This window comes from Accipiter gentilis, chromosome 13 (assembly GCF_929443795.1).
Source record: "Accipiter gentilis chromosome 13, bAccGen1.1, whole genome shotgun sequence".
In the NCBI taxonomy this organism is placed as follows: Eukaryota; Metazoa; Chordata; class Aves; order Accipitriformes; family Accipitridae; genus Astur; species Astur gentilis.
This window is the reverse complement of record NC_064892.1, coordinates 33,742,967-33,769,368: the sequence shown is the minus strand read 5'-3', so window position 1 is coordinate 33,769,368 and position 26,402 is coordinate 33,742,967. Positions and strand designations below refer to the sequence as shown.

The 26,402-nt window shown below is 44.2% G+C and overlaps 1 protein-coding gene across 18 annotated transcripts in view; it reads right to left on the bottom strand.

Annotated features, from left to right (window-relative positions):
* Positions 1–24,177, bottom strand: part of WDFY2 (WD repeat and FYVE domain containing 2) — a 72,662-nt gene extending 48,485 nt beyond the window's left edge. For all 18 annotated transcript variants that reach the window (XR_007508036.1, XR_007508035.1, XR_007508042.1 and 15 more), the window contains exon 1: positions 23,916–24,177. Coding sequence is in view for 1 of the 18 variants with exons in the window: in XM_049816095.1 (XP_049672052.1) it covers positions 23,916–24,052 (137 nt within the window). In the remaining 17 variants the exon portion in view is untranslated. The remainder of the gene's footprint in view (positions 1–23,915) is intronic.
* Between the last annotated feature and the right edge of the window lie 2,225 nt (positions 24,178–26,402).

The following is a 26,402-nucleotide window of genomic DNA, read 5'->3' as shown; positions in this document are numbered from 1 at the left end:
TAACTATACAGTGCAGCATCTAGTCAATTATGCCTTTACTGCAGGGGAAGGAACCCACACTTCCACAGCCATAGGATGATGCTCTCTCTCAGCATTTTAATTTCTGGATGCAAGTCATCTGCATCATCCATTGCAAAAGACTAAATTAAATCATAAAGTACTTCACTGTTTCTTGGAGGATATTTGATGTATTAAGCAGAATATTACCATTCATTGCATACCATTCTGAGAATCCTAGTGTAAGGAAAATAGGGTCCTAGCTGCAAAAAGACAAGAGCATGCACAACCTGTAAAAGTGTTACTTTCCCCTGACAGTATACTTACCACATTCAGTCAGAAAACACCTAACATTTAATTCATACAACACAAAGTTGTAGGGGAAAACCTGCGTTTCTTGGATTTTGAGAAGAGCATCAATTATATCCCAGTGCAAATGAACCCCTTCCCAAGCACGCAGCTTCTAAGTTCTAACATTCACGTAGTTCCCGTAAAGTCCATTACCTCTCAATTTGCAGATTTATTTCTGTTGCTATATGAACTTTCACTTTAATTAATTGTTTCTCTGGTTTTGTTCTTGGGGGCGGGGGGGGGGGGGGGGGGGGCAGGGGGAAGAAACAAACAAAAACCCAACCAACCAACCCCAAATCAAAACTCAACTCAACCCTCATACCTGTATGGTATAGGTAAGTTCCTTAGCCAAAATGACCTCAGCTGGTCATATGCATCTGCAGATGCTGAAGGCTTATTGAAACACCCTCTCTAATAACAGATAGGCTTTTGTTTTTCAAATACTGATGAACAATTATGGCACTGTTTTTCCAGAGACAGCAAACACATCTACTTGGAATGTATTTGCGTGCTCTGCACCACAGCAAGATGCCTCTGGAAATGCTCTCCTTGAGGCATCAAGGACTTTCTGCAGAGGAAACCCATTTCCAGTTCCTCCAGTTTACCAATGAACTTGAACAATGATTCACGGGTGATAAAATGTTCCCTCAGCTTTTCTGCTCATTGCTATTTTCCTCTCAGGGCAGCGCGACTCAGATATTTTCACTGTCCTCACACAAACCCAACTCCTACCTGCTTTGCTCTGCTAGAGAAGGCAAGAATCCACTCTGTTGCTCTGACCCAGCAGGACAACTTTGGCTGGGGAGTCACCGTACTCTCTGGGAAGGAAAGCAGCAAGCCCAGCAGCTTTAGTGCCAGCAAAAAGGGACAGAGAAAACAGGGCAAAGCAATGCAAACCCAACCCCATCCTGAAAGGTTTGTTCTTCAGCTGCAAAGAAACTGCAGCCCTGAAGTGCTTTGCCAGGGGTTCTCAGATTTCTTCTTATCACACATACTGAGGAGTGCCCTGTGAGGTGCCAGCAAAGCCCAAACCTCTGACTCTGTAATTTAGAGGTGATCTGGCATTTCAAGGGCTTACAAGACAGTCAGTTTGTCACCTTTGCATTCTTGTGGGGGTTGCATGGGGAGATGGAAATCAACACAAGATGAAAACAGTCTTCAAACCTCTACCACGAGACTGAATATCACAACCTAAACTTTAGGTTTTATTATTAAAATAATCCATCTCAAACATGCACTGCCTCTTCACATCCAGCTACTCTTTTCATATAGCCTTGTTACAGCTTTCCCATTCTTCAGCATTCAACTTCATACTGTGCTAATTCTATTCTATCATCTTTAAGGTAGTTAACCGCAAATTTCAGTGAACATCCTCTTGCTTGTATTTTACAAGATTAGAAGTTTTTGTTGTCTCTACATTCTCCACTGGTTAGTTCCTGCATGTATTCCTATCATTTCTTACACGCTTCCTCTTTAAGGTAATCAATCTTTGCAATCTCTTGGGAAAGCTGTTCTTGTGTCCTGTTCTCCTTACCTGTCTTCCAATCCCTCTAGTGAGGCAATATCCTGTCTGAACTGGCATCTTCTGTACTAAATACAGCAATCCAGACACAGACAAACCTGCTAAATTATAAGAGCATTATCATTCTTTTCTTTATCCATCTTCTCCCCGTACGTACCCTAGCAGTATTTGCTTATTTGGCAGCAGCTGCACGTTTTTTATTCACACTGGCATGATTTAGAAACTTACAAAATATCTATGAAAGAAAAATGTATACTTATCAATATTAGATTCTCTCCATGATACACTTACTATGATCTCCTGCAGTTCTTCACATGTCTCCAGACCCAATCAGCTTATCTGCTAATTTGGAGTAGACAACTGGCCCAGACTACACTGGTAGGGGAGGGAACAGAGGATTCATCAGCCACAGCTCCTAGGGGCAATCCCAGAACCACATGTGCCTGGCAAAAGAGGTGGAAAGAAAATGATAGAGAAAAACAGGCAAAGGCAATCACACGCCAGGGAAAACCTTGATGGTATACATCACACTTTCTCCTTGTGAAGATAGGACAGGAAAGCCATGTCTATTCATAAGCATAGGGAAGACACAAGACCAACTCTCTCCTTGGGTATGGAAAAATACATTATTTGAATATGTGAAATGGTGCAATACATTACAGTGCAGCTTTGGAAAGACACCTGGTGGAACTGTGTACTGACAGGAAGCTGGTGCTTATATGACTACTACGCACCCACCAAACCAATAAATCCTGTAGCAGATTCAGTTCATTTGTCTAGTCATTGCCTTATAGGTAACTTCTACTTTGCAATAAGGGACAGCTTCCAGTTCATGGCAAAAGCATCAAACATTATTAAAACCTCTCTGCCAGCACCTTGTCACTAGCTTACTTTACTGACTTATTTTTCTCTAGAGGGTTACAAGAAGAGTCCTTTTCAATTCCTGTCCAGATGCTGTCTCAGCTTGCACTCTAGAGATCTTTACTGCTGCCATTCATAGAGGAAGTATCAGTATTATCTTGGAAGAAACAGATTTGAGGTTGTGAGATAAAATCAGCTCTAAATCTGCTTCTCTGTTTTGCAGCCCTTCACACTGAAATCTTATTCCAAGCTACTACAAAAGGCAACATCCTTTAGTTCAAAAGTAGTAACTTCTTACTAGGTCATGCTATTGGACATGGTGATCACAATAAAGGTGTCAATATTTATATATTCGCAGGAATCAGGGATACCAGACAGAGTAGTTTCAAAGCAAGGACTTTCAACATCATTGCCGATTTAACTACTGAGCAACTGTACAAGATCACTGGAAAAAGCTGATCAGCTTTCCCCATCCTGAATAAAAATGAGGTTCCTCACTAGGGAGCTTCCTTTCAGTAAACTCCCCCACCAGCCTGCCCAAATTCAGACAGGTAAGGATTCTTGAACTCAGAAAAGAACACCGACAGCTGACAGGCATGGAGATTACAACAGATGCAAAGTATTTTATAGCACATACCACAGAGCTGGCCTACAACAGCAGCACAGCAGATGTGCAGGTACGAAGAGCACATCACCCACTGTGCTACACCATCACAGACAGCGTATTCTGCGAGTAACCGCTGTACCACCCATCCCTATCGTGGTCAGGATGGTGCCGTGCCTGTTACTACTATTAATAAATCAGGCAATCCTCTTTAAAGAATAGTAAAGATTTGGAGAGTAAAGATGTAGGGAGACTAAACTAGTAACAAGAGGATGATTTTGTACAGTTTCTCTTTGGGAAAGGTTAACTGGTGTTAACCAAGACAACTACACATCACCAATCTCTGAGTTAAGTAATATTTTCACAGTGGCCTGAGTTACCTGCAGGAGTTGCATGCACATGAACACACCCTGTTCTAGACCACTTCATTTGGAGATGTCGCCTTCCAGCAGAAAACTATTAGCATAGGCATCAACAGCGCAAAGAAATGTGTCTGAAGCAACGACTCGGAGCTACTCGGAGGCCATTGGAAGCAGAGGATGGCAGCAGACTGAAGCAGACTGGATCTATCACTGACCTTGGCAGAGGACAACAGATTTTAAATAGTAATACAAGGTAGAAGACAGCTAGAGACCACCCATTGGGCAAGTAAATCCTTGTGCTATTAGTTAAAGCATAAAATCAGCTCACAGCATCTGGCATGGAAAAAAAATGAGCTGAGATGGGGTAAAGGCAGTAAATAAGGGAAGGGTTCTTTTTGATCCTGCTGCCTTGCAGGTTCAGCACTGCCTGAAAAATTAAATCAGTTTGTAATTCTGGCTCAGCTATTCATGGGTCAGACAGGATTGCTTCTTACACAGAGGGCAGGGAGGTGAGGAACAGCTTTCCTTGCAGACAGTTAAGCTACTACGCAAAAAGGCTCAGACGATACGTCCAGTTACCTCAAGCTATGAAATACGCTTCCCACAAACTAAAACCCACTCTTGGTTTCAAAACCATGTGTGTTCTGCTGTGTCAAGCAGTTCCTCCTCCCACTCTCCTGTTCTGGTATCTGAAACACGCTGAAAACATCCAGGTGGAATGACCTGACAGTCCAGTAAATCTCTTCCACATGTCATATCTAATACAAGTGAATCGTGTCTTCTTACCAAATACACACAGTGAGCTTTGGAGACATATACACAATTTGTGCGGATTTATCAAGAAATGTAAATCATTAACAATCTGCAGCAGGTTAAGCAGTTTACTTAATTCAGAGATGTCCCAACTACTGAGTATCTGGAGGGAGGCAGCGCACGTGGAAGGCAGAATTTTAATAATTCACTCAAAGGCCAGGGGCAGGTAACAGGTAACAGGTTTTGTAATCAATTTTTACTCCAGCTGGAGGGGAGGAGGTAGAAGAGATTAGACAGAGCTGTCCTGTGGACAGGCCCCTAAAACAGATCAGCTGGACAGCTTGCTCTAAATAATACCAATAAACAGGAACAACAAGTTTACAAGAAAGACCCAGAACAGTTATGACCTCGAACACTGCAGTGAACAAATGGGTTGCTTTGGAAATGCACACAAATTTTCATCATCTGCACTGCACAGTAGAAATAAATGCAAGCTAACAAAGGCTCTTAGAAACGCAACAACCAGCTCATTTCACAAATGCATTTTTCCCCCCCTGGCACTGCACCTTTAAAATACTTGCTTCACTCACATAAGTCTGAAAGATCAAGGTTTGTCTTTGCTTTCCCCAGTTGTTTTTTTTTTTTGGCCAGAGCATTTAATGGTTTTGTTTGATCAATTTTTGAAAGGAAACTATTTCTGTAGAAAGAAACAAAAGCTAATGGTATAGCAGCTACATGCTAATTAAAGCTAGCTACAACCTAGCTTTCCCAGTGGTCAACCAGTAACCCCTACTTAAGCCATAGGAACCAAAGACGACAGTCGTCCAGTAGCCTACTTCCAGATCACGCACTTAAAAGATTAGAGAGATTTTTATATACTTCTATCAGCTCTCCCAGTCATCCCACACTGTCTGCTCCCCTGGCACCCTTCATTTTTATGCACATTTCAACCACGCTATTCCCCTCCCCGAGTTTTGGCTCCAGCACTCTGGTTCAGCAAGAGCTGACAGTGATTTACAAGTCCTGCTAGACTTGGCCTTTTAAAAATACTCACAACTATTTGCAAGAACATAAGCTTCAGATGCGGATGTGTGTGTGGGAAAGGTGCAGATACTCCCTCCGCATTTCATTCCTCCCGTTTTCAGAGACGCTCATTAACCAGCAGGTACCAGACTACCAAGGTCACCTCTCCTTGGCAGCAGCAAGCCTTCACAACTGCAGAGGTAGCCCACATACCTGCTCAAGCAGCTGTTGTCCCCTTCTTCACCAAGTCAATCGTGGCTTTGAAGTGGTGAGGCAAAGGCAAATACTACCATTCCCTCCACCCCACTGCAAAGGAAAGAATCTCTTCCCATTTGATATCCATTTCTCTGCTGCTCATAATATCCCAGCCCACTCCCCATTGCCCGAGAGGCACCACACATTCACTGTCTCTCAATTACTCAGAAGAATTGAATGCATTCTAATAATATTTAAACAGCTTAAAAATATCCAATAATAAACTGGGAATTACTATGGACTGCTGCTAGGAACAGAGCTGCTGGAACACAGAAAGATACAGTGGGTACTTCAGGTTTTCAGAAGGCAACATCTGGCAGATAAAACAGATAAACATACCAAATGCCTTTCACAACACCAATGCACAAGGGTTTTTTTACCAGATTTCTGGTACTAGCATTTTTCCTGATCCAAGCTGCCCCATCTCACTTTCATATCAGATGACTGCTGGATATTGGTATTTAACAGCATTCAGCACTAGCAAGGATGTGCAGCTGCTCTGAGTTCATGCAGGAAGGAGACAGCCTGCCTTTTTTGAATTCCAAATTGATAAGAGGGGTTCACTGAAAGAATTAATAAACAGGAAGGTGAGGAGAGGAGAGAGCGAGTTAAGAGGAGTTGTGTTAGAGACAAAACATGAATGGGAAGAATAAGCAGTAGGGAACAGGTTATAAAGTACAAACGATACAAAGCCTGCAGTAAGGGTGGCAGCAAGCATCTGGTTCAGTAACCCTCAGACAAGAAAACTGAAAACAGCATAGTGTTTTGGTCGTAACAGATATATCCAAATGGAGGCAATAGGCTGAAGACAAACCCTTCAAACCCCAAGACTCTCCCTGCACCCCAATTACTGTGGTATCAAGGTAGTTTTGTGCATGAGGTCACCAGAGGGAAGGAAGGGAGAAGTCCAGCTCCACACTTTGCATTTATGAAGCAGCCTGCTGGTGACAGACATGGTAATGAAAATCCTTCCAGCTGCACTCCACAACTGAGCACTTCTCTGCATGTAACCTCCAAATACACAACACAAAGTATTTCCCACATTACAGCTTCTCCAGATAGATAGTGCACTTGCAATTACCTTGGTACCTCACAGATATGAAGTTCTTACTCTGCTACTTGGGACACCAAATCCATTAGGCTGTAACAGTTTACTTGTAACAGACAGGGTTGGGGTTTTTTTGGCATTTAAGACAAAGGTTCATTATCTATCACTGCAAAATAAGCATAGAGGAAAATAAGTTTGAAAAAGGAAGTCATGACCAATGCAGACTATCTGAATTCAATTTCAAGTGATCTTTGCTCAACTGCATACTGCAAAATTTGTACTTGAAAGAAAACATTGTCACTGTACGTTTTTTCAGGGAGAGAAAAAGCTTCACTTCAGCTGGCTTCCTCTGCAGTGCTTGTGGAAAGTTTCAAGTCTCAGCACTGACTCTCAGCAAGTTCTTACTCTCATTTCTTCCCCCAAGTTACTACTGGGTCTCAAGAATAAAACATTTTTCTGTTCAAAGCAGCTTAGCTTTTGAATAAACAAACACACAGAATCAAACTTGATCCTATTTAGGAAATACATACAAAATATGAGTATTAATTAAATATAAACACTCTGTGTTTTGAGATGCTTCTGAATCAGTCCTGGACAGGTAGAGAAAGCAGTGCCATGACCCAGCTCCACAAGAGAACTTAAGGACAGTGATAACAAACACCAGCAGATCTAGGGTAAGTGCACAGGTCTGGGAGTACTGCTCCCACTAAAGAGGTAGGTACTGAAAAACGGAACTCTCATTAAACATGGCAGTTCAACCCAACGAACACAAAATGCCAAAAAGGTGTGTGAAATCCCACATCCTCCTCAGACCCAATGCTCCTGCAATCCTGTCTTGGACTGCTTAAGGACCTGGACCCCAAATCCCTGCCTCATGACACCCATTTTTACTCCGTAACAGCTTAGCTGTAAAAGGACTCAACTAGGAGGACAAGGCAGGCTATTCAGATCTCTTGAGCACATGGTGATCAATACCATCCTCCCCAGAATCTCATCTCAAACACAAGTCTGGGGGGTGAAAAATGATTAAACAAACAGTTGACGCTAGGTCCCCTGGTAGGATGGACATTAGCCTGGCCGTTTTCTCCCCAGGAGACTGAGAAGTCACCTGTACCTGCTAAGTTCTTAAAATTGCAACTTACTACTATACAAACTTACCAAAGATGTAGCAGTTACGTTTTTACATAGCATCAAGACTTGGATACGCACCAACTGAACAAGAATTAAACTTTTCTGCAAGGCAGGATGGATAATCACACATTTTCCCCATTCTCTCCCTCTACAAAGAAACCTTCCATTTCAACTTGCAGCTTCAGCAATTGATTTTGTTCCCCCCAATTGCCTAATTTTTTCAGATAATACATAACCATAACACATTGCCAAATGGCAACACCAGTGTCAGTCTGATCATGATTTCAGGAAACAATAACAATTTAGTTAAGTAGGAGGAAGGGAAGCCAAGTTAGACATCTTGTTCTGTTTATTTTTTATGTTACTTCTGCATAATTGATAGCTATTCATAATTTGAGTTTATTTGACTCCAAATCTGTTCCTCTCTCTTAGTATCTGGTTAAAATTGCTGTATCCACAAGATTTTGTGCAATGGAGGCCAAGCAGAATTTCTATTTGGGTCCAGAGTAAGAAAGTGCAATCTTCTGGTACAGCAAAAGCAGCAGATTTTCTAGAAAAATACTATAAAGACTGTTGCAAAACCCTTACGTCCTTGGTATTCAAGGTACATACGAGTCTAAGGAGATTTTGTTGCTTTCTTGATCCTCTGATCTTGGACCTTAAAAAGGCAATCATAATCTTGTAACATCTTAGGGCTGGGCTAAAATAATCTGACACAATTTCCTCAGTATCAGAGGACCTGTACCAGAGGATAATTTCAGACCAACCATCCTGAGAACAGTTAAAGTGATATTAAAAACTACACAAGAAACTTTTCATAGAAAAGGAATAAACACAAAAGGCTCCCACAACAAGACACTCCATGCAAGAAACCGCAACTGGAACATATAAATTCCCTCACAATCCAGGAGGGAACACAGGAAAGATGAGGAAAGCCCAACACTCCTCACCTCTGTAAAGCTTGGCTCCAAGACACAAAACCCAGCTTAGCAACCTGGGCCAAGCTTAGGAGCAGGACAAGAACACAAGCGCCACAGGGCAGCACCATGCCAAAGAGTGTCAGAACAACAACGCTACATCCAACACGTATTTTCCAAGTCCACCAGTGCCCCATCCCAATTATTGTGGCAGTGACAGCTAAGGGATGCCTATCATCCTTCTGCCTACCACAGCAGCTGTAGATGCACTCCTCCAGTAATGCAAGGGCTCATCTGATCCTGCTCACAATGAGGTCAGCAGCAAAACTCTCAAATGACACTGGAGCAGGATAAAACCAACTGTGATAATTTCAGTGTTTGTTTATATATTGAAGCAAAAGCAAATTACTACTTCTTCTAAGAGGACAGATATCACTGTCTCCACATCAGCGAGTAAAGGGGGGCGGGAAAAAGGACTGAAATCAATATCATGTGAATCCTGAACCAGATACCCAAGTAAAAACAGCCTGTACAAAAATAAGGTATGTGAGACAACGAAGGAAAGTCTTTCTCTCACTAGGCTTTGCCCCAATGATACATATAACTTCTGTTACATTACCAGTGGCAGCTAAACTGGATAAGGCAGAAGGACCTACGCAATAGTTACAGAACAAGCATCTCTAGCTGTACAGTGCTTTCTATTGCAAACGTGCTTTGAAGATTAATTTAATTATTGTACCTGAAGTTTCCTATGCTTTTCTCTGGTAGAGCAGCTCACAAGCTATTGAAGTAGCACACTTCCTCTTCTTAGTTCCTTTGTGGCATTACCAGTTTTACTAGGAAATGGAAGTCTCTTATCTTCTGCCCACCTTTAAGTTTTAATACAACCTACGTATCCTATTAGTTTTCCATAGTCATTTGGCAGCAACAGCAAAGATCTTACCGAAGCCTTAGTTACATGAAAAGACAGATGTATGGGTGGAAAACAACACTTGGAGTAAGGTCTGTGATGACTGTATGCCCAACTTATTTCAAGTATTTTAGAGACTGAAAGGAGCAGAAATGTCATTTTTATGACCAAGAGTCTTTTCAAAGATGAAAAGCTTAGGTAAAGCCTCCCTGCAGAGGGTCTCTGGACTTCCTTGATCTTCTCCAAGCTTTGCTCTACCTTTGGATTACACCGACAAAGAATACTGAACTGTACATGTGTTTCAAAGGGGTAGACGATTAGTAGCTTGTATTTCAACACTGGTCATTACTACAGCTTAGCACTGTTCTGTGACTTCAAAAATATAGGACGAAAGCTTTCACTTGGCCTACAACAGTGGAGGGACTATCATACTTATCAGAACTGGGCTCCTGAAGAAGCCTGGGCTTTCCTACTGGCAGCCCGTGGAACAGCCCCAGTGCAGCTGCAATGACACCAAGCCCACTAGAAGGATGCCACCCGAGGGCAGTGTAAGCAGGGAACAAGCTAGCACGTAAAGAAGCATTTGTGTCCCATCTCCCAGACCTACAGGACATGATGAATGAGTCAAAGATACTTCCCTGGGCGTCAGAAGCAAAGGCTCACAGAGACAAATTATCTTGATGGCTGTTGGGGAACGTGAGGAGATATACTCACACAGGCTGCAGGTCCAACACTTGGGCCTCCAGTGATGCAGCAAGCGAAGGCACTGGTCTGACTGGAGGACTTGGCCACAGAGGCCACAAGTGCCACCTCAGTGCTCCAGCTGGGTTCCAGCCCTGGCTGCGGCCCCCTGGGTCGCCGGCCGATGTCACACACAGGAATTTGGCAGCGCATGCACTTCGGCTCAGCGCTGCAGCCCCAGGAGACCCATCCTCCCCCAGACATCTGGTTGAAGTTAGTCTTAAGAATCTCAAGCTATTTTTGGTCTCAAATTCAGGCTTTTTGAACTTATTGTTACAGATCTTAAACGAGCAGAAATGTTTACAGGCAGACCCATTTTAAGGGCTGTGTCTTGTTTAAACCAGCAGCTTAATTTGTTGATCTGTTTTTTTAAGTCACAGAACCAATTTCCCATAGGCAATCTGACACCCCACCAGCAAAGACAGCCACATGATCTGGGTGCCCCGGAGATGTGAAACACACCTAGATTAATAAATGACACAGGCCTGGGACCAGTCTCTGGCAGCAAGGCCACCTGGCACAGAAACCTGCAGCTGCATCCAAGCTGTGTACTGGGAACGGTCCCTGCTCCAAGCTGACTCCCAAACCCTGTCTGGGGACTGCTTGACGCTGTGCAAATTGGCTCATGGCAAGAACAGTGCCTGGTACCAACAACCAGACGGTACAGTCAGCCAGATCCCCGTGCTTGAAAACATACCTTCACGCTATTTAATTTATTAGAAATACAGTCATTATAGCAACCAGCCCCAGGGTTCAGCTGCCCATTTCTCCCAGCTGGTTCATGCAGTCATTGAAAAGAGGAAACAATATTGATCCCACTGAAGTCTGCCCTACATACACCACCCTGTGCATTACTGGGCTCGTTTAGAAGAATTGTAAAGTTGGAACAAGGGATTTGCTGTCTCTGCTCACAAGAGCTCTCTTTTCTTGTTACATTGTACACCGCAATAATACCTCAAGGTGGTCCACATTTTCCCACTTTCCCTCCTTCATTTTTATTAGCCTGAGGTCAGTGTAAAGGCATTGGCCAGCAACTGAATAAACAGCAATTTCTGGCTCAGAGTCATCATACTCAGCAATAAAGGGAAATCAAACTCAAAGCAAAAAGACAACCATTGCCAGGGTAATGCTTCAGAGCATCACAATGGCTGGCTTGCAAATTAGGAGCCTGCCTGCAAACACAGGCAGTATCATTTATTTCTGGAAAAATACCATTGAGTTTGGGGTGCCAATACACACACACACACACACACCCTGCTTTTTGAAACCACCATTTGCACTTTTTAATCCACATGCAAAACACTGGAACACAGATCACTAGGCAATTACCCATGTCATTTACTTTTTCCCACATCCAGAATTTTTGTCAAAATGGTTATTTACCTACTTCTCCCATATCACTTTGTATACAAAACACTTCCCTACATAGTTAGCAGTCCAGGTTTTGTGATTAAGAGCTGAATAACAATTAGACTTCTTTCTAAAAGAATCTGGCTCTTTAAACCATGTAAAAGTGTTTTTTCATGTCAAAAAGTGCACGCGAACACAAGCTTAGTTTTAGAGCAAAGGAAAGACCACAGGAGACACTGACCGAGGCAGACCAAGCCATTTGTTAGATTTACCCAAGCTTCCTGCTGGTGACCTCAACATTTGCAGTCCTTGGGCCGTTCATTCAGATGTGTTAACACCTCATAAAAAGCAGGCAATGCCGTTCATTCCTGATTCCTCAAGAGTTTTTAAGTCATCAGGTTTTTAGAAGGATAAATATAAGCTGTGATGACAAGGATGCTCTGGATGAAACTAGCTGGGGATGGAGACTTCTTGGCTTGGCTTCCTGTTAATGAAAACTTACTAAGGAAACCCTCACCAAGCTTATCTCATCTACCAAAGAACCTACTGGGGAGGAGGGAAACAAGGAGTAAAAGCATCCTAAATCACAGAGGAGCTTTCAGAATGCAGATAAAATTCATGCATTTTCAGGCATTACAGCTTGTAAATTTTTTTTAAACAATCAGTACATTCATGACTCCCTTTCTGCTTTCTCTGGTATCCAATACGGGTTAGCACAGTATTTGAGGAAAAGTTAACTGTTGGAAACCTAAGGACCATGACCACCAGCATTTATGGCATTTCTTGTTTAACAAAAACCTCCTAGCTTTACTTTTAATTTTCCACTCCAAAACTAACACTTTGGAACTGAATTAGTGGTACAAGCTACTGTGGGATTTCCTACCTTCCTGCTAGTCATGTGCTCCCCGACCATACTAGCAACCTTAAAGAGCATAAAAAGGGGAAGATGAGCTGCCAAACAGAGGTCCCAAATGCGTGGCCCTCAGAAACCTTGCCTGGAGCAGGTCTGAGAGCATGTCTCTGCAACAGCCTGTCCCACTCAGCAAGGCCCTTCATCTGCCTGTGCTTCGCAGCTCAGGCTGCCACGGGGCTCCCAAGCACCGCAGCAAGCTCTCCAAAATGTTACGTGCTTTTGCTTTCTGGCTACAAATAAACCTAGCATCAACAGGAATCAGAACGTGAACCTGAAAGTTCAGTACGTGTTTATATGGGTCTAAGTTGATGTCCCTGCTGGAAGTTCGGCAGGATCATTTACCAGCTGATATTCTGAAAGCATGACAATGGATTCATCTATTCCCACTCATTTACTGCCAGTTGCATAAGTTAGCAAGAAGAGATTTGTTTATGAAGTCTGATTCATTTCCTGAAGGGAAGAGACTGCCTTCTTCTCTGGAAATGGATTAGTGCCTATACATTGTGTAACCAACCCCTGATACATAAGACACCATGCCAAGTACAGTGGTCTACAACCCACTGCAGTTGATACTCTTAAGGTAGCTGCTTCCCCTGCTATCTCCTGCCCGAAGAAATCCAGCATACATCCACTCTTCACCAGCAATGGCAGCTAATGCAGTCTCAAAAACTCCTATTACTCCTGACTTCAGATGCAACATAACCTAGGAAACATGAGGCAATATCAGACAGGCTTTTGCTCTTCAGACAGCGCTAAAAGCCTCAGCTACTAAGGGAGCACACAGACTGGCCCAGGCAAGGCTCTGGTAGACCTGACACACACTTCTGGAGCTTAATTATAGTTATTCTGACTGAACAGGACATAAAATAGGGCTCAGTGGAACAGAATAAAATGCATCATTTCACTGCAGCAAAAAGCATCAACTTCTTAATTCCAGTCATTAAGTAACTTTAGTCCAGGCCTAGGGTACAATAAAACCAAAGGTGTCGATTTTGACTTGACAGATACATTATCTTCTCACCCTCCTCCCTCAGCACAATTAAGGTTGAGCCAGCTTTAATCCTCTCTTCCCCATGTTAGCAGGGCAGCGTGGTAGTACTTCGATCTCTAGTTTTATCAGTACCTGCTTCTGCCTGTGCTAAAGTAAACCATGGCATATTAAAAGCAGAGAGATCATTCACCTCTAGAAGCCAAATGCAGGGCTCTTCAGCAAAGGCCCTTTCACCCCCCCTCAAGCTCCTGGCCAGCAGAAAGCAGGCTACACCAAAGTTACTGCCTGACCAAGGACGCCTGTGACAAACGAGTTTGAAGCAATGGGACCAACAGGAGAAGAGCAGGCACAAGGGCTGTATGCCCGATGCTGAAGAACAGCACAGGCATGAGCTTTCCTGCTGGACTGCCAGTAACTGCAGAAGCACAATCAGCCTTTGAGAACAGCTTATTGCTGGCGGAGCTGCTGAAATGGCCAGTGAAGCAAAGGCATGATTTGTAAGTCCAACCAAGACACCAGGTAGAGGGTCTCCCCTGCCACCAGAATGCTGCAGCTGTCTTTAATCAAAGCTGCATGCAGTAGAAGCTAGGCTGGACCACAGGCTACATACATATGTCCTTACCATCAAAGCAGGAAGCATCTCCTCAGAAATTCTACTTTCATTCTATCCCATGCACATGGTGCTGCAAAACCCGAGGCCTTTGCAATGTCAGGTTGAACCATTCATTGGATGACCCCATAGCCCACATTTGCTCTAGCAAAACACAGAGCTGACATGGGGGACAGACTTTCTCTGTATCAAAGGGGAAAACAGGGATGGAGTACGGGAATGAGAAGATACAGCTTAATAACCCTAAGGACCAAGAAGAAAACATGTTAAGTAAGGATAATTCAGCACATAAGCAAAACAAGTGCAAAATAATTACAAACTAAACGTAAGCTGTCATTTCCTGTTTCATGGCACAGATTCCTTTATTCCTTTAAGTTTCCAACATACATAAAGGGGGAAAAATACTTAATGATGACCTGCCTTTTAAAAGGGATTACGTTGTTTTCTGAGATAAGGGAAAATTCTATTAAATGAAAAGGCAACCCCTTCTGGATCTTTGTGTAATAAACTAGCCTAGAAACATGCATATAGGCAAATACCTTACAGAATATTGAGTTCAACACTTGACCTTGCAGTGTCGGCTGACATCTGCAAGGGAAGAAACCTCAGTGTAGATGTTCTCAAAGAAGCATCCAAATCAGAGGAGACACCTATAAGATAAGCTTTGCTGTACTGCTTCAGAAAGGCTAAACAGCTACAAGAAGAAAAGCATCACAACAGAATAATTTTCAGTGCTCTCCTGCTTCATCTTATCTTGCACCACAATAAGCCTACTGGATTTCCTCTTTCAGTCACTGCCTATATGTTTTTTATTCCAAGCCACAGATAAGCCAAATAGTGTGGAAGTCAGAGGCTGTTGGTACCTATATATCTAAATCTTTAAACTATTGTACCAGGAGGATACATACCACTGCTCTGAACCAACACCAAAACCCTTTCTCATCTCCCATCCTCTAGCATCCATTAGCTTGCTTAAATGTAATTATGTTTTCACTATACCTTATTACCTTTTAAGCTAAAGTAAAAGCTTTAGCACCAACTCATGATTAAACCTTACTACAGCTTTAAAAAAAAAAAAAAAAGCTGTTTACTCTAAGACCCTAAAGTACTCCACAAGGCAGATGCACCACCTGCTTAAGAATACAATTAAGCCTTTATTTGCTATTATAAGTGAATTCAAAGCCTACGGTAAATTTATCAAATTTGCACTCACTGCTGGAGGTGCAAAACCTCATTAACTGTCACGTTCTAAACACAGGCAAGGATCTTCTTTGCATATCCCTTCAAGACAGGGCACTGTATTTGCTCTGTCACCCGAATCCAAATAATTCAAACCCAGATAATTCTACCTGGTGGCAAAACAGGCCAATTCACATTAGGACAGCCTTTCCTCAGATTTCTCTCTGTGGGACTCGACTCCTAAGGAAACCGCGATTGCAGACTTGTAAAGGTCACAAGCATTGCCTTCTGGGGCTGATCGATCACTACCATTATTTCAAAAAACCTGCTAAGAACATCGATCTTTTACCTCACAGTAAGAGGGAAGGGTACAGGATTCAGAGAATAAAAGATAACATTAGCTCAAACTTCTCAGTAAACTTGGCAGCAGAACAGCAGTGCTCTTCTACCCAGAACTGTGCTTTGGCATCATCTTTGGTTCAGTGCTCAAAACCTTAAGAGTTCCCTGAAAAAACTTAAATTAAGTGGTGAATACACATGGTATGACAAGCAAAGCCCATATGTTCAAAGTCTGGCCAAGGTTAGTTACACAACACTATTTCCTGCAGCCTGACTAAGACAAAAATTAAAACACCACTTTTTTTAACCCAGCCTCCACAACCATTCTCCCTCTTACGAGGATGAAGGCTGTATTTTGACCATCTAAAATTTCAGCACAGTCTAATTTGCAAAATCTATTACCTGCTTTCTGATAGCCAAATATCCATTTTGACTCTTATTTATGCACAGTTTCAAGCCATCAGGCACACAGACTGTGACATATGAAGAACCCTGAGGGATGCATATGGTTTCGTGATTCTGTAAAGCTCCCTCTCCGGAGGGCTGCCTGGTGAACTTGCCCTTTTCCTTCTCCAGGCTTGCTCTAGCCACTCACCCAACCTGCTTGCTGGGGTACTTGCCACTCCTGTGCAGACGTTTGTTCTATAGTTTTCCCCATTTACTGCATTTCATACTTCACCTCACAAAAGCATAGAGAGGGAAGTTTTATTTTCTCTTTCCTAAAACGACCTATGCAGGACAAAGGCTCTGCCGAACAGGATGCGTCCTGCTGCGCGTGGCTATCCTCAGCACCCCGCGGCCGCCGCTCCCGATCCCTCCCACAGCGCCCCATCCTGCAGCATCACGGCTGCGCCCATCGCTCCCTCACACCATATGCAGAAGGGAAACAGCTGTGGGTTTTCTTGCTCCTGTCTTTACAGCAGACTACGCTAGGGACTACTGCAATTCTCATCAAATCCCTGGGCAAATACGCACAGATACTGACAAGAGTTTTATAGAGAACCATTTGTGTTTGACAGGTGTGTGACAGAAGCACCACGGGCAAGACAATTAAACACAGCTTCTGGGGTGCTTTTATGCGAACGGCCTTCCAACATCCGAGAAGTTACAGGGCACAGAACACAGTGATGCACAGAAGATACTTGTGCAAAAGCCAGTTGCTCTCCTTAGGGCATTGCACATCATTTACGAAGCTTTTGGAGCTCCCAAGCACAGAAGCATGCACGTGGCTGCATTACGCCCTCCCATTCTCTCCTTCCATTCGTCCTCCGATCCGCCAAGTATATTCTAACTTCTCTTAAGACTGTTACAAACAACATTTTACGAAACTTGGGCCACTTTCAAGCAGTTGTCTTGTATGTGTTATCACATAGCTCAAAGATGTTGCTGGGAAACCTGGGCGCAGATCAGTGTCAGCAGATACCATGCAGGAACCATGCAGCTGGAGAGAGGGAAAGAAAAAAGACTCTGCCTCAGTAACCAAAATCCTATAAGGTAGGTCAAACAAGCTACTGACATACTTCTGTTGTGCTACAACTTCACAAGCTATTTGAGACCTTCAGTCCGCTAAGTGACCCTCAATGAAAGGCCAGCCTTACTGAACTAGCCTGGAAGCTTCAAAACTGTTGCAATTCCTTCATTTTAAGGTATCGCAGCTGTTTAATGCTGCAGCATCACCGCCTCCTCTAGCTATCTTTAGCTTTAGGAGAAAACCCAACCAGTTTCCTGCAACAGCACATTTTTAGTTACATGCCAGGTCTGTACTGCACATACTCCATAGCCAGCATTTGTTTTTCTTCCAGGGGCTGCAGGGCACACACAGAGGTGGCATTGTACAGTCCCCTCTCGGCGAGGAGCATTGTTCAGCTGCAGGACTGGAGAGACTGCAGGGGAAGGTCACCAAGCCTGACAGGTACAAGACATGCTGATGAGAGATCCAGTCTCTGTGTAAGCACATGCTAGTGAAATTGTGATGGGTCAGGGAAGACAAGAAGAAAAAGGAGAACTGGTTAATATGGGAGGTAGATGCACCATCCTGAAACTTGCTGCAACTCAAGAGCATTGTTCAGCAACTGGCAGAAAAAGAGGCTACTACAGGGCAAATGGAAGATCTATTAAATAGCTCTTCTTATTCCAAATAAAGCTTGTAAAACAAGATACAGCCATCTACACCTTTTATATCAAGAATATTCTCTAAAACAGAGAGGTGAGTAAAAACCACTTCATCTCTGACTCTTAAGATGCTTAAGCACCTAATGTTCCACTCTATTTTGATGTCTAATTGCACTGCTGAAACTGGGTCTCTACAAGCTGTGATCCAAGCCACATCATACCACATTTTTGCAGCTGCCACCTTGCAGTTAAGACATGAACTTAATACAGCTGCAGGAGTTGCACTGATTTGTGCACTGACCTACATGAGCTAGCAGTTGCAGGATAGCTCAAATCAGAAAGACAAGACTAAATGCTTGTGCTTTAAATCTTTAACTGGCACTAAGTACTTGGGGAAGCGCATCGTAAGGCAAGGGACATACAAGCTCTGGCAAACTTCAGCAAGTTTGTCTTCAAGTGGCACAAAGTGCCACAGAGGGTTAAAAAAAAATACATTGCAAGGTCTCCCAGAAGTCACTAAGTAGAGTTTATCATCCCCAGCAAGTACTCAGCAAAACATTTTAAGCGCTAATCCCAGGATTTTGGCATCTCAACAGGATACATGTTAGTCAAATCAGGAACAGTTACTTTTCAACATCTGCAACAATTTCTGACTCCAAGAGCTTTTTGGACCTCCTGTCTTCTCTTAAACTTCTTGCCAGCATCCACTTCTTTCACTCAAACAGCCAGCACAAACCTCCACCCTGAGCTTTATTCCAAACACAGTCATCAAGTTGCGACACATCCAATTAGTTTAAAAAAAATCAGAGCAAACAAGTTGCATCTACAGTAACAGGTCTCTTACAAACCTTTGCACTGTTCATGTAGAGTTCCTTCATCTCCTCTCAACAATTTCATCAGTGACTGATGTTTTTATCAAAATTTAAAGAACCTCCAGGCAGGGACAAGTCTTTTTACACCTGTGAAGAGCATCCACACCTTCTGCACTGCTTGAACTGCTGCTCATGCTGCAATAACCTGGGTGTGAAACCTACAGGCTTCGGCAGGTAAACGTACACAGACAGCATCAAAAGCAGTTCTCACGCCACCTGCACTTCTGCTGCCATCAGTGACATAACCCTGTGCTTAGATGAGAATTACAGACCTGTACTGCAACCACACTGCTGGGCAAAGCAATTGCTTTCTACCACTCCACTGCAGGAGAAAGGAAACCCAGAGAGTTTACTGAGGGTCTGCAGTTTCCTCACGTCCTGCCTGGATGCAGCACCAATGGAAGAGTCCAGCCTTTCCATCAGAGGTATTTCACAGGCGTGTTACTAAACGCTTTATACCCTGGATCTGGACAAGAAAACCACAAGGAGCAAAAGATTGGTTTTGATATATTTAAGGGCGGAAAGATCACGCTCCTTCATGCTAGAAGGCATGTCAGCAGAACGCCAAAGACAACCCCCACACTTCTTGTTATATGAACATTCCATTCCTAGTTCACCATTAGTTTAGCAAAGTTGAGATTTCATCTACACAAGACTCAATTCATTTTTGTAGCCCCTAAAAAACCTGCTAGTTAGCATACCCAAAAGACAAGCCCTGAACAACAGCTTAAGTGCACATCTGCATTTAAAAACCTCTTAAGTACAGATCTTCATTTAAAAACCTCAAACTGGAAACCAAACATAGCAATACAAGCTCTGTACAGTTTTCTGTACGTGAGATGAAGACAATAATATGAACATACGTGACAAACAGTCTAGGCTCACTGTTTATACAGTGATCCATACAAAGAAGCTGAGACATCTCAGTTCAAAAGAAACTTAAGATGATACAAGGTAGTAGAGAAGACAAAGGTCTCTGTTCCCTTGTTTAAAAAAAAAAAAAAATCATATGGCATAAATATTTTTCTCCTATGTTTTGTCACCTTCTAGGAGACTAGAATGCTTGTTTTTTAAAAAGAATGGATTTTGACAATTTTCATTTGACTATGAAAGCTTTTTACCTCCTGTGAATACTTTAAAGAGAACAGTTCTTGACTGCAACATGTATATTTCCAAGGTCTGTAGCATGGAAGTGAGCACAGAACTCACCCAAAAGAGGGCACAGACCAGAGTTCATAATTACCAGGAAAGTTGCCTGCAGAAGCACATGTCTAAGATTTCCTCACCTACGATACAGCTAGTGGAAAAAAAGACAAAAAAGACGGCTAGCGGCAAAGTGCAGGTTTACCATGATGACACCGAGCCCCCTCCTGCCAGTCTTGCACCATGACACACGATCACATCGGACACCCAGCTGAATTAGCACTCACATCACTGGCAAGGCTCTGGAGAAACACAAAAGCATGCCAACACCAAGCAGAACTGCTTTGCTTGCGCTGAAAGCTGGGTGAGTCAGTGCACTTCTCCCACCATATCCCCATGCTCAGGTAAGATTAATGACACTAAATCTTCTCCGAAGCATGGAGTTAGATATGTCTGAACTTGACATGCCAGTGACCTACTTTTCAGACATGCCCGACACCCACATCTCCCTCTGAAGGCAACAAAAGACAAGGATGCTCAGCAATTTTGAAATGGGAGCACATGCTTTTAACACACAGGAAGCTAATGACAACTTAGGGCCAGCTGTGCACATTAGGAAAATCCCACTTTAGCTTCATACATAGCACCTAGGGCATTCAGTGCTATGGATCACTCAAGACTCTACATGCTTGGATATATGTGTCTATTAATTCCACCAGTTTGCTGGCAGGTGAAAGAGCATGGATGAAAGCTAATAATTTTTTTCTTGTAGCCCTGCTGCATCAGATTTATACATTCTTGAATAACAAATGCTGCCACTCCTTTAACTCTCACCTGCGTAGACAGGTGCATCCCTTTTCCTTAGAAGAAAAACATAAAATAAAATTACATCTTATCCCTTCCAATGCACACCAGCTGTACTGTAAAGAGATACAGGCTCAGTCTATTTTGTCCTAATAAGGAATCAGACAAAAGAACTAAGATTAGGACACAATGCACATTGTTTGACCGATTAGGATTCAGAAAAGAAAATATGTAGACCATACAGGTGATGCACACTGAAAAGAAACTTCAACCTTGCAGGTTATGTAAAGTTTAGATCATCTAGTTAAATATGTAAACACCCTCCCCTGATTCCTTCTTTCCCCCTCTATGCCATTCGTTATGAGGAATGGCCACACTCTCTATTATTACTTAGTTTTCATTTTATTGCTTAAAATATGTGCATATATGTGCTACAAATACAACGATTCAGGGCTATATAATGCATGACTATGTCTGCAAGCTATAGCTGAAACCACTTCCGTGTCTTTTAAAGCCAGATAAAACCACTGGTGCCATACAAAATAGAGACTGAGCTCCCGCTTTGAAGGGTTTACAGGTACAGAGCCACATCATGCACTAAAAACCTTCGAAGTGGTACTTGGTTGTTGCATATGTTAAGACTACTAGCAACTTCAACAGTTACATGTTCAGCCATTAGCCAGCAAACCGAGGGAGAACTCCCTCCTCTTTGCCTCCAGACAACAGTCCTCCTCCAGCCTGAAGCAAGTGCTGGAGATAGCAAGTCGTTCCAGCTGAAGCTCTCTGCAAAAGTTTCAGAACATTTCTCTCATATGAGCGGTACACATCACAGGCTGGTAAACGAGGCCAAAACTCACTCATTTGACTAACAAGAGACAGATAACATCTCCATAACCGTCCTTTACGGTTTCCAGGAATCTCTAAAAGCCCTCCACATTCCAAGGCCATTAAACAACCAAGTCAACACTAGCACTGGAAGCCAGGTCCAAACAGGAGAAGGTACCATAAGGATCTGCACAAGCCTAGTCATCAGCCACAGGTACTGAGTCTGATAAGCTATGCTTCCACCCCAAGTACCCTGAAACCTCCGAGTTTGACTCCCAACCTGCTATTCCTTCCAAGTAAGTTTAGACTCTGAACCTTTTAATTACAATAAAGATGCTAATGGAGATGGAAAATGAAAGAAAAAGCCATCATTCAACACCTTTATGCCTAAAGAAATAAAAGGCACGATCATAGCTTACAGCATCTCAAAGAGACCGCAAATCAGCCCCACAAGCAGGTAAATTACCTGGTTAGTGCCTTCAAACAGAAAATAACCTGGGAACCTCCAGAATTACTACAGTATTTTAACGTCCATAGAGCTATCCTGTGTCACCGGCAAAGCTTTAGACATCAGCAGCACACCTGACAGCAGTTTTCTTTACTGGGTTTCATCAGTACGCAGGACGTAACTGACCTACAGCAGGGGGTTGCTCTGGAATAGGAAGGGAGAGGGTGGTGCTCCCGACCCAGCAGTTTCTTAGTGGGAAACCCCTGGTTTCTGCCTCACCCCTTGTTTCTTGAACCTGACATTTCTATTGTTGGTGAAACAAAGATCTCTCACAACCCCTTTCTCTACAGAGAAATGCCAACTTGGAGCATCAACCCATTCGCAACAATTCATACCTGCTAAAACAGCAAAAGCTACTTATTTTTTCTAAGGTGGGAGGGGAGGCAGAGACTGAGAGACAGACATATACAAGAGCAAATTAATTTCAGGAATACTTTCTTACAGGTGAAAAGAATTGGCTGAGTAAGCCTAACAAGCAACAGCGAGCTGAAACACACTCAAGCTCTATTCAACTTCACAACAAATAAGTAAAAAATGTAAAGAAAATAAAATTGTGGCAATGTAGCAATGTAAAACTCTGCTTAAGGTCCCTTTTACAGTGTAGTTGTTTTAAGTAGCTCAGTTCCTCTTGCTAGAGGCACGAGAGTTCACCTGGAGAGCACAGCTTAGATGAACTTAAACGATCTGAAATTTGCACATATTTGACAACTAGCTGAAAACTAACTCACAGTGAGGACAAAGACAAGATGAAAGAAATACTGACAGTTTTCCAGAAAGCTAGCAGAAACATAAAAGTAGACAATCAACAGGGTAACAGTCCACGAAAAAAAAAAAAAACCAAACCAAAACCCTTCAGAATCAAAACATTCACACACCAGTCAACATTTGTCTTTCAAGCTAGGGACATAGGTTACACACCGTGCACCCGAGCTGGAAAAAAAAAAAAAAAAAAAAAAAAACCACACACAAAAAAAAAAAAAACAAACCAAAAAACAAAACCCTCTCTCCTTAAAATAATTATATATGGACTCCGCAAGAAAAATGAGCTCTTACTTTAAAGGCAGGCACCTTCAGGATGGAGTTTTGAAGCTCCAGCTGCAGGGCTGAATTAAGTTTGGGCTCTTTGAGAAGAGACAAAGCTCTGCCTTTGGGCAGCCCCAGACCCCGCACAGCCCAGCTAAACGGCCCGAAAACATTCTCCTCTTTGGCACCTTTACAACACGGGCTTTAACTCCAAGATCCTACCAGTGATACAGGGTATTTTTAAACAATTACCAAGAAACGTTTGGACGCCAGAAACGGGAACCAAAACTCCTGTTTTAGCCAATGCCACCGCAATCTTTAGGCAAGGTCAAGGATCTCCACAGCCCCCCCCCTCCCCCCCGGCGAGCCTTGTGATGAAGGCGATCTCAAACCCCGTTTTTTACCCACGGGGAAGAAAAGTCCCTCAAGTCCCGCAAGTTTCAGCGGCCCCTCAGCCCCACTCCCCGCCCCGACCCACACGGCGGTGCAGGAGGAGGAGATGGACGCCCAGCTGGAGACCCTGACCCCAAGCTCCTTCCCCTCCAGGGCCAAATGCGGCTGCCTAAAGCGACGACCCCAGGCCGGACCGGCGCGACCCTGACACTCGCCCGGACGCCGGTGGCGGAGCCTACAGTCACCTCAGCGATGGCGGTGGTCCGCCGCCTCCCCCGTCGCTCGTCGGCGGTGCTGGCGACCGCCAGCACCGCCGACGAGCGACGGGGGAGGCGGCGGACCACCGCCACGGCCCCGCAGCCGCCCGCTGCCCGGTACCTGTCCTCGGAGACGCTGATGACCCCGTCCTCCTTGGGCACTATCGCTGCCATGTTCACCACCTCCTGCGAACCCTCCACTTTGTTAAGCAGGAGGGGCTTGCGAGTCAGCGCCTTGGGCTGAGGCTCCGCCGCCATGGGCGCCGCGGGAACGGCGGGTACCGCAGAGAGGCTACGGCCGGGGGAGCCGGCCCTCACTAGCCGAGGCGGAGGAGGGACTCGCCGGAGCCGGGCTCCGCCGCGGGCTCCCTGCGAAGGAGGAACCAAAGCGGCGGCGGCGGCACCGCCCCCGAGCTGGGCCGGGCCCGGGCGCGGCGGCCTGAGGGGAGGAAAATGGCGGCCGCCCAGCCGCCATCTCGCAGTGTCGGGCTGCGGCGCCGCGCCTTCGCGAAGGAAAACCTCTAGTCAGGCGGCGGTTTAAACGCACGTCTCTTTAATGGCTGCCCTCCCAGGGGCGCAGGTTGTCGGGGCCGAGGGCGGGTGCGCTTCGGGAGTGGGGGGGGGGGGGGGGCAGCCAGGTAAACGCGTCCCGCTTCTGAGAAGGCGGCTTTGCTCTCCGCCTCGTCGTCGCGTTGCCGCGAACCCTTTTGCGAAAGAAAAGGGGAGTAAAGATCAGGCGGGGAGATTTGCTTCCCTCTCTGTATATTGCTTTTTCCTGCCCGAGTTTATCTCGGGTCTGACGGCCAGTGAGGCGAGGACTCGAAGGGATTTCTGCCGCCGCATTAGGCAGCGGGACCTTGCTGTAGCGAACTTCTCTGCAGTGGTTTCTGCGTCGCACAACGCGATGGAACAATTTCTAGGTGACTTTCAGTACTTGGTGTTGAAAATGGGTGAAACAAAACGCGGGGCCAGCCAGGCCAGAGGTAACGGTCAGCGCCAGCCTTGCAGCAGGCAGGGGCTGGCAGCAGGTTGGCAGCGTGGCAGGGCTGAAATTCGCCATCGGAGAGCTTATATTCCTAAGAGAAACGCAACAGGCTTCCAGCAGCTCATTTTCAGCACGATGCTGCTTTTCACTCGCTTTTCCTGACGGATTTGAGGTCCAGCAAGGTCACATAACATACCCAAAGCTCTGTGCGAAAGCCAGTGAAAAAGCGCTTCCTCCTGAGGTATACACCAAACTTTCATAATCTGTCTCAAAAGATTCTGGAAAATCGTGCTCAATGTCTGAACTGCTGTCCTACATCACAGAATTCGTCAGCAGATTGGGAAGCATTATTTCAGCTGTAACTTTAAATTTACCCACGCTAAGCCGATGAGCAGCAGTTCTCTGTGATAAAATGCAGTGCTCCTGCCCATCAGCAGAAAAACTGAGGAGGCTTGTAAGAGTTCAGGCATGAAAAGCTCAAAGATCGGGAGTTTACTTTTTCCCTGGGAGTAACATACAGCAGCGTCCCCAACAGAACAACAAATCCTGATTGCCGACTCGCCACTTAGGTTGCTTATGCAGTAGATATAGGCAACAGAGGAAAGATACAGTAAATTTTTCGGGGCAGAAAATAAATTTTCACAATCTCTAGTAATATGTGCTATGCTAAACAAATAAGCAGTATCTACAGGACCACAGCAAGACTTCTAAGCTTTACTTGACTAAACTATTAGAGGTTCACAAGAGTACTGTGGAGGGAAAGGTCTGGTCAGCAACAGCTGATAGCTGTATAATGGCTTATAGGAAATGAATCTGCAGTCTCAAACTATTTCCCAGAGGATGTGTGATTGCACTAGATAACATCTCTTTCTCACAATTCTCAGAAGGGAACTACTACTAAAGAGGCAAAGACCAATCCTCTTACTGCTATGGATGATTCTTCAGTCCTAGGCCAGGCCTACAGATAGAAAGAAATGCTTGTCTCGCTACTTGATGAGATGTGAGATATTCCTTGAAGACATCAGTATACTTGATAGTTTTCAGAATGGACGTGTATCTGAAAACGTCTTTTAAAACTGAAGTCCGGCAAGGTCTGCTGTCTTTGCAGTTGTTTGCATTCAAGACTGGGCGCTGTGCATTGCTGACAGATAAATGGGCTGAGAGTATGCCGGAGACAACAGGCTGCAGGCTCTTGGGAGACCCAGAATACTTTTTGCCAAACGGGCCTTTAAGGAAGCACGTAATGGAGAAAATGAGTGTCTTGATAGGCAGAGGCGTGGTTCACAGGACTGGAAATTGGTCCTATGTATCCCCCAAATTAGCTGGATTTTCTTCAATTGCCTATTGAGACATACTACGTTTCCCTATTGACCTTGTCTCCCCTATATCCTTAAACAGTTACAGGTCCAACACTACTCCTTCAAGGTTTAAGACACTCTTTGGAGGAAAACACTGAAAGGCAGGCATGCATTTTGGACCACAGCCAAATAATATTATGCTGAAATCAAATATATGCTTTATATAAAGGTCTGATCTTTGGAAATAAGTTACCTTTGGGGGGGGGAGGGTGAGGAACGGGACGGGGATGACAAAAACACATTGCAAGAGAGGCTCCAGTGGCCA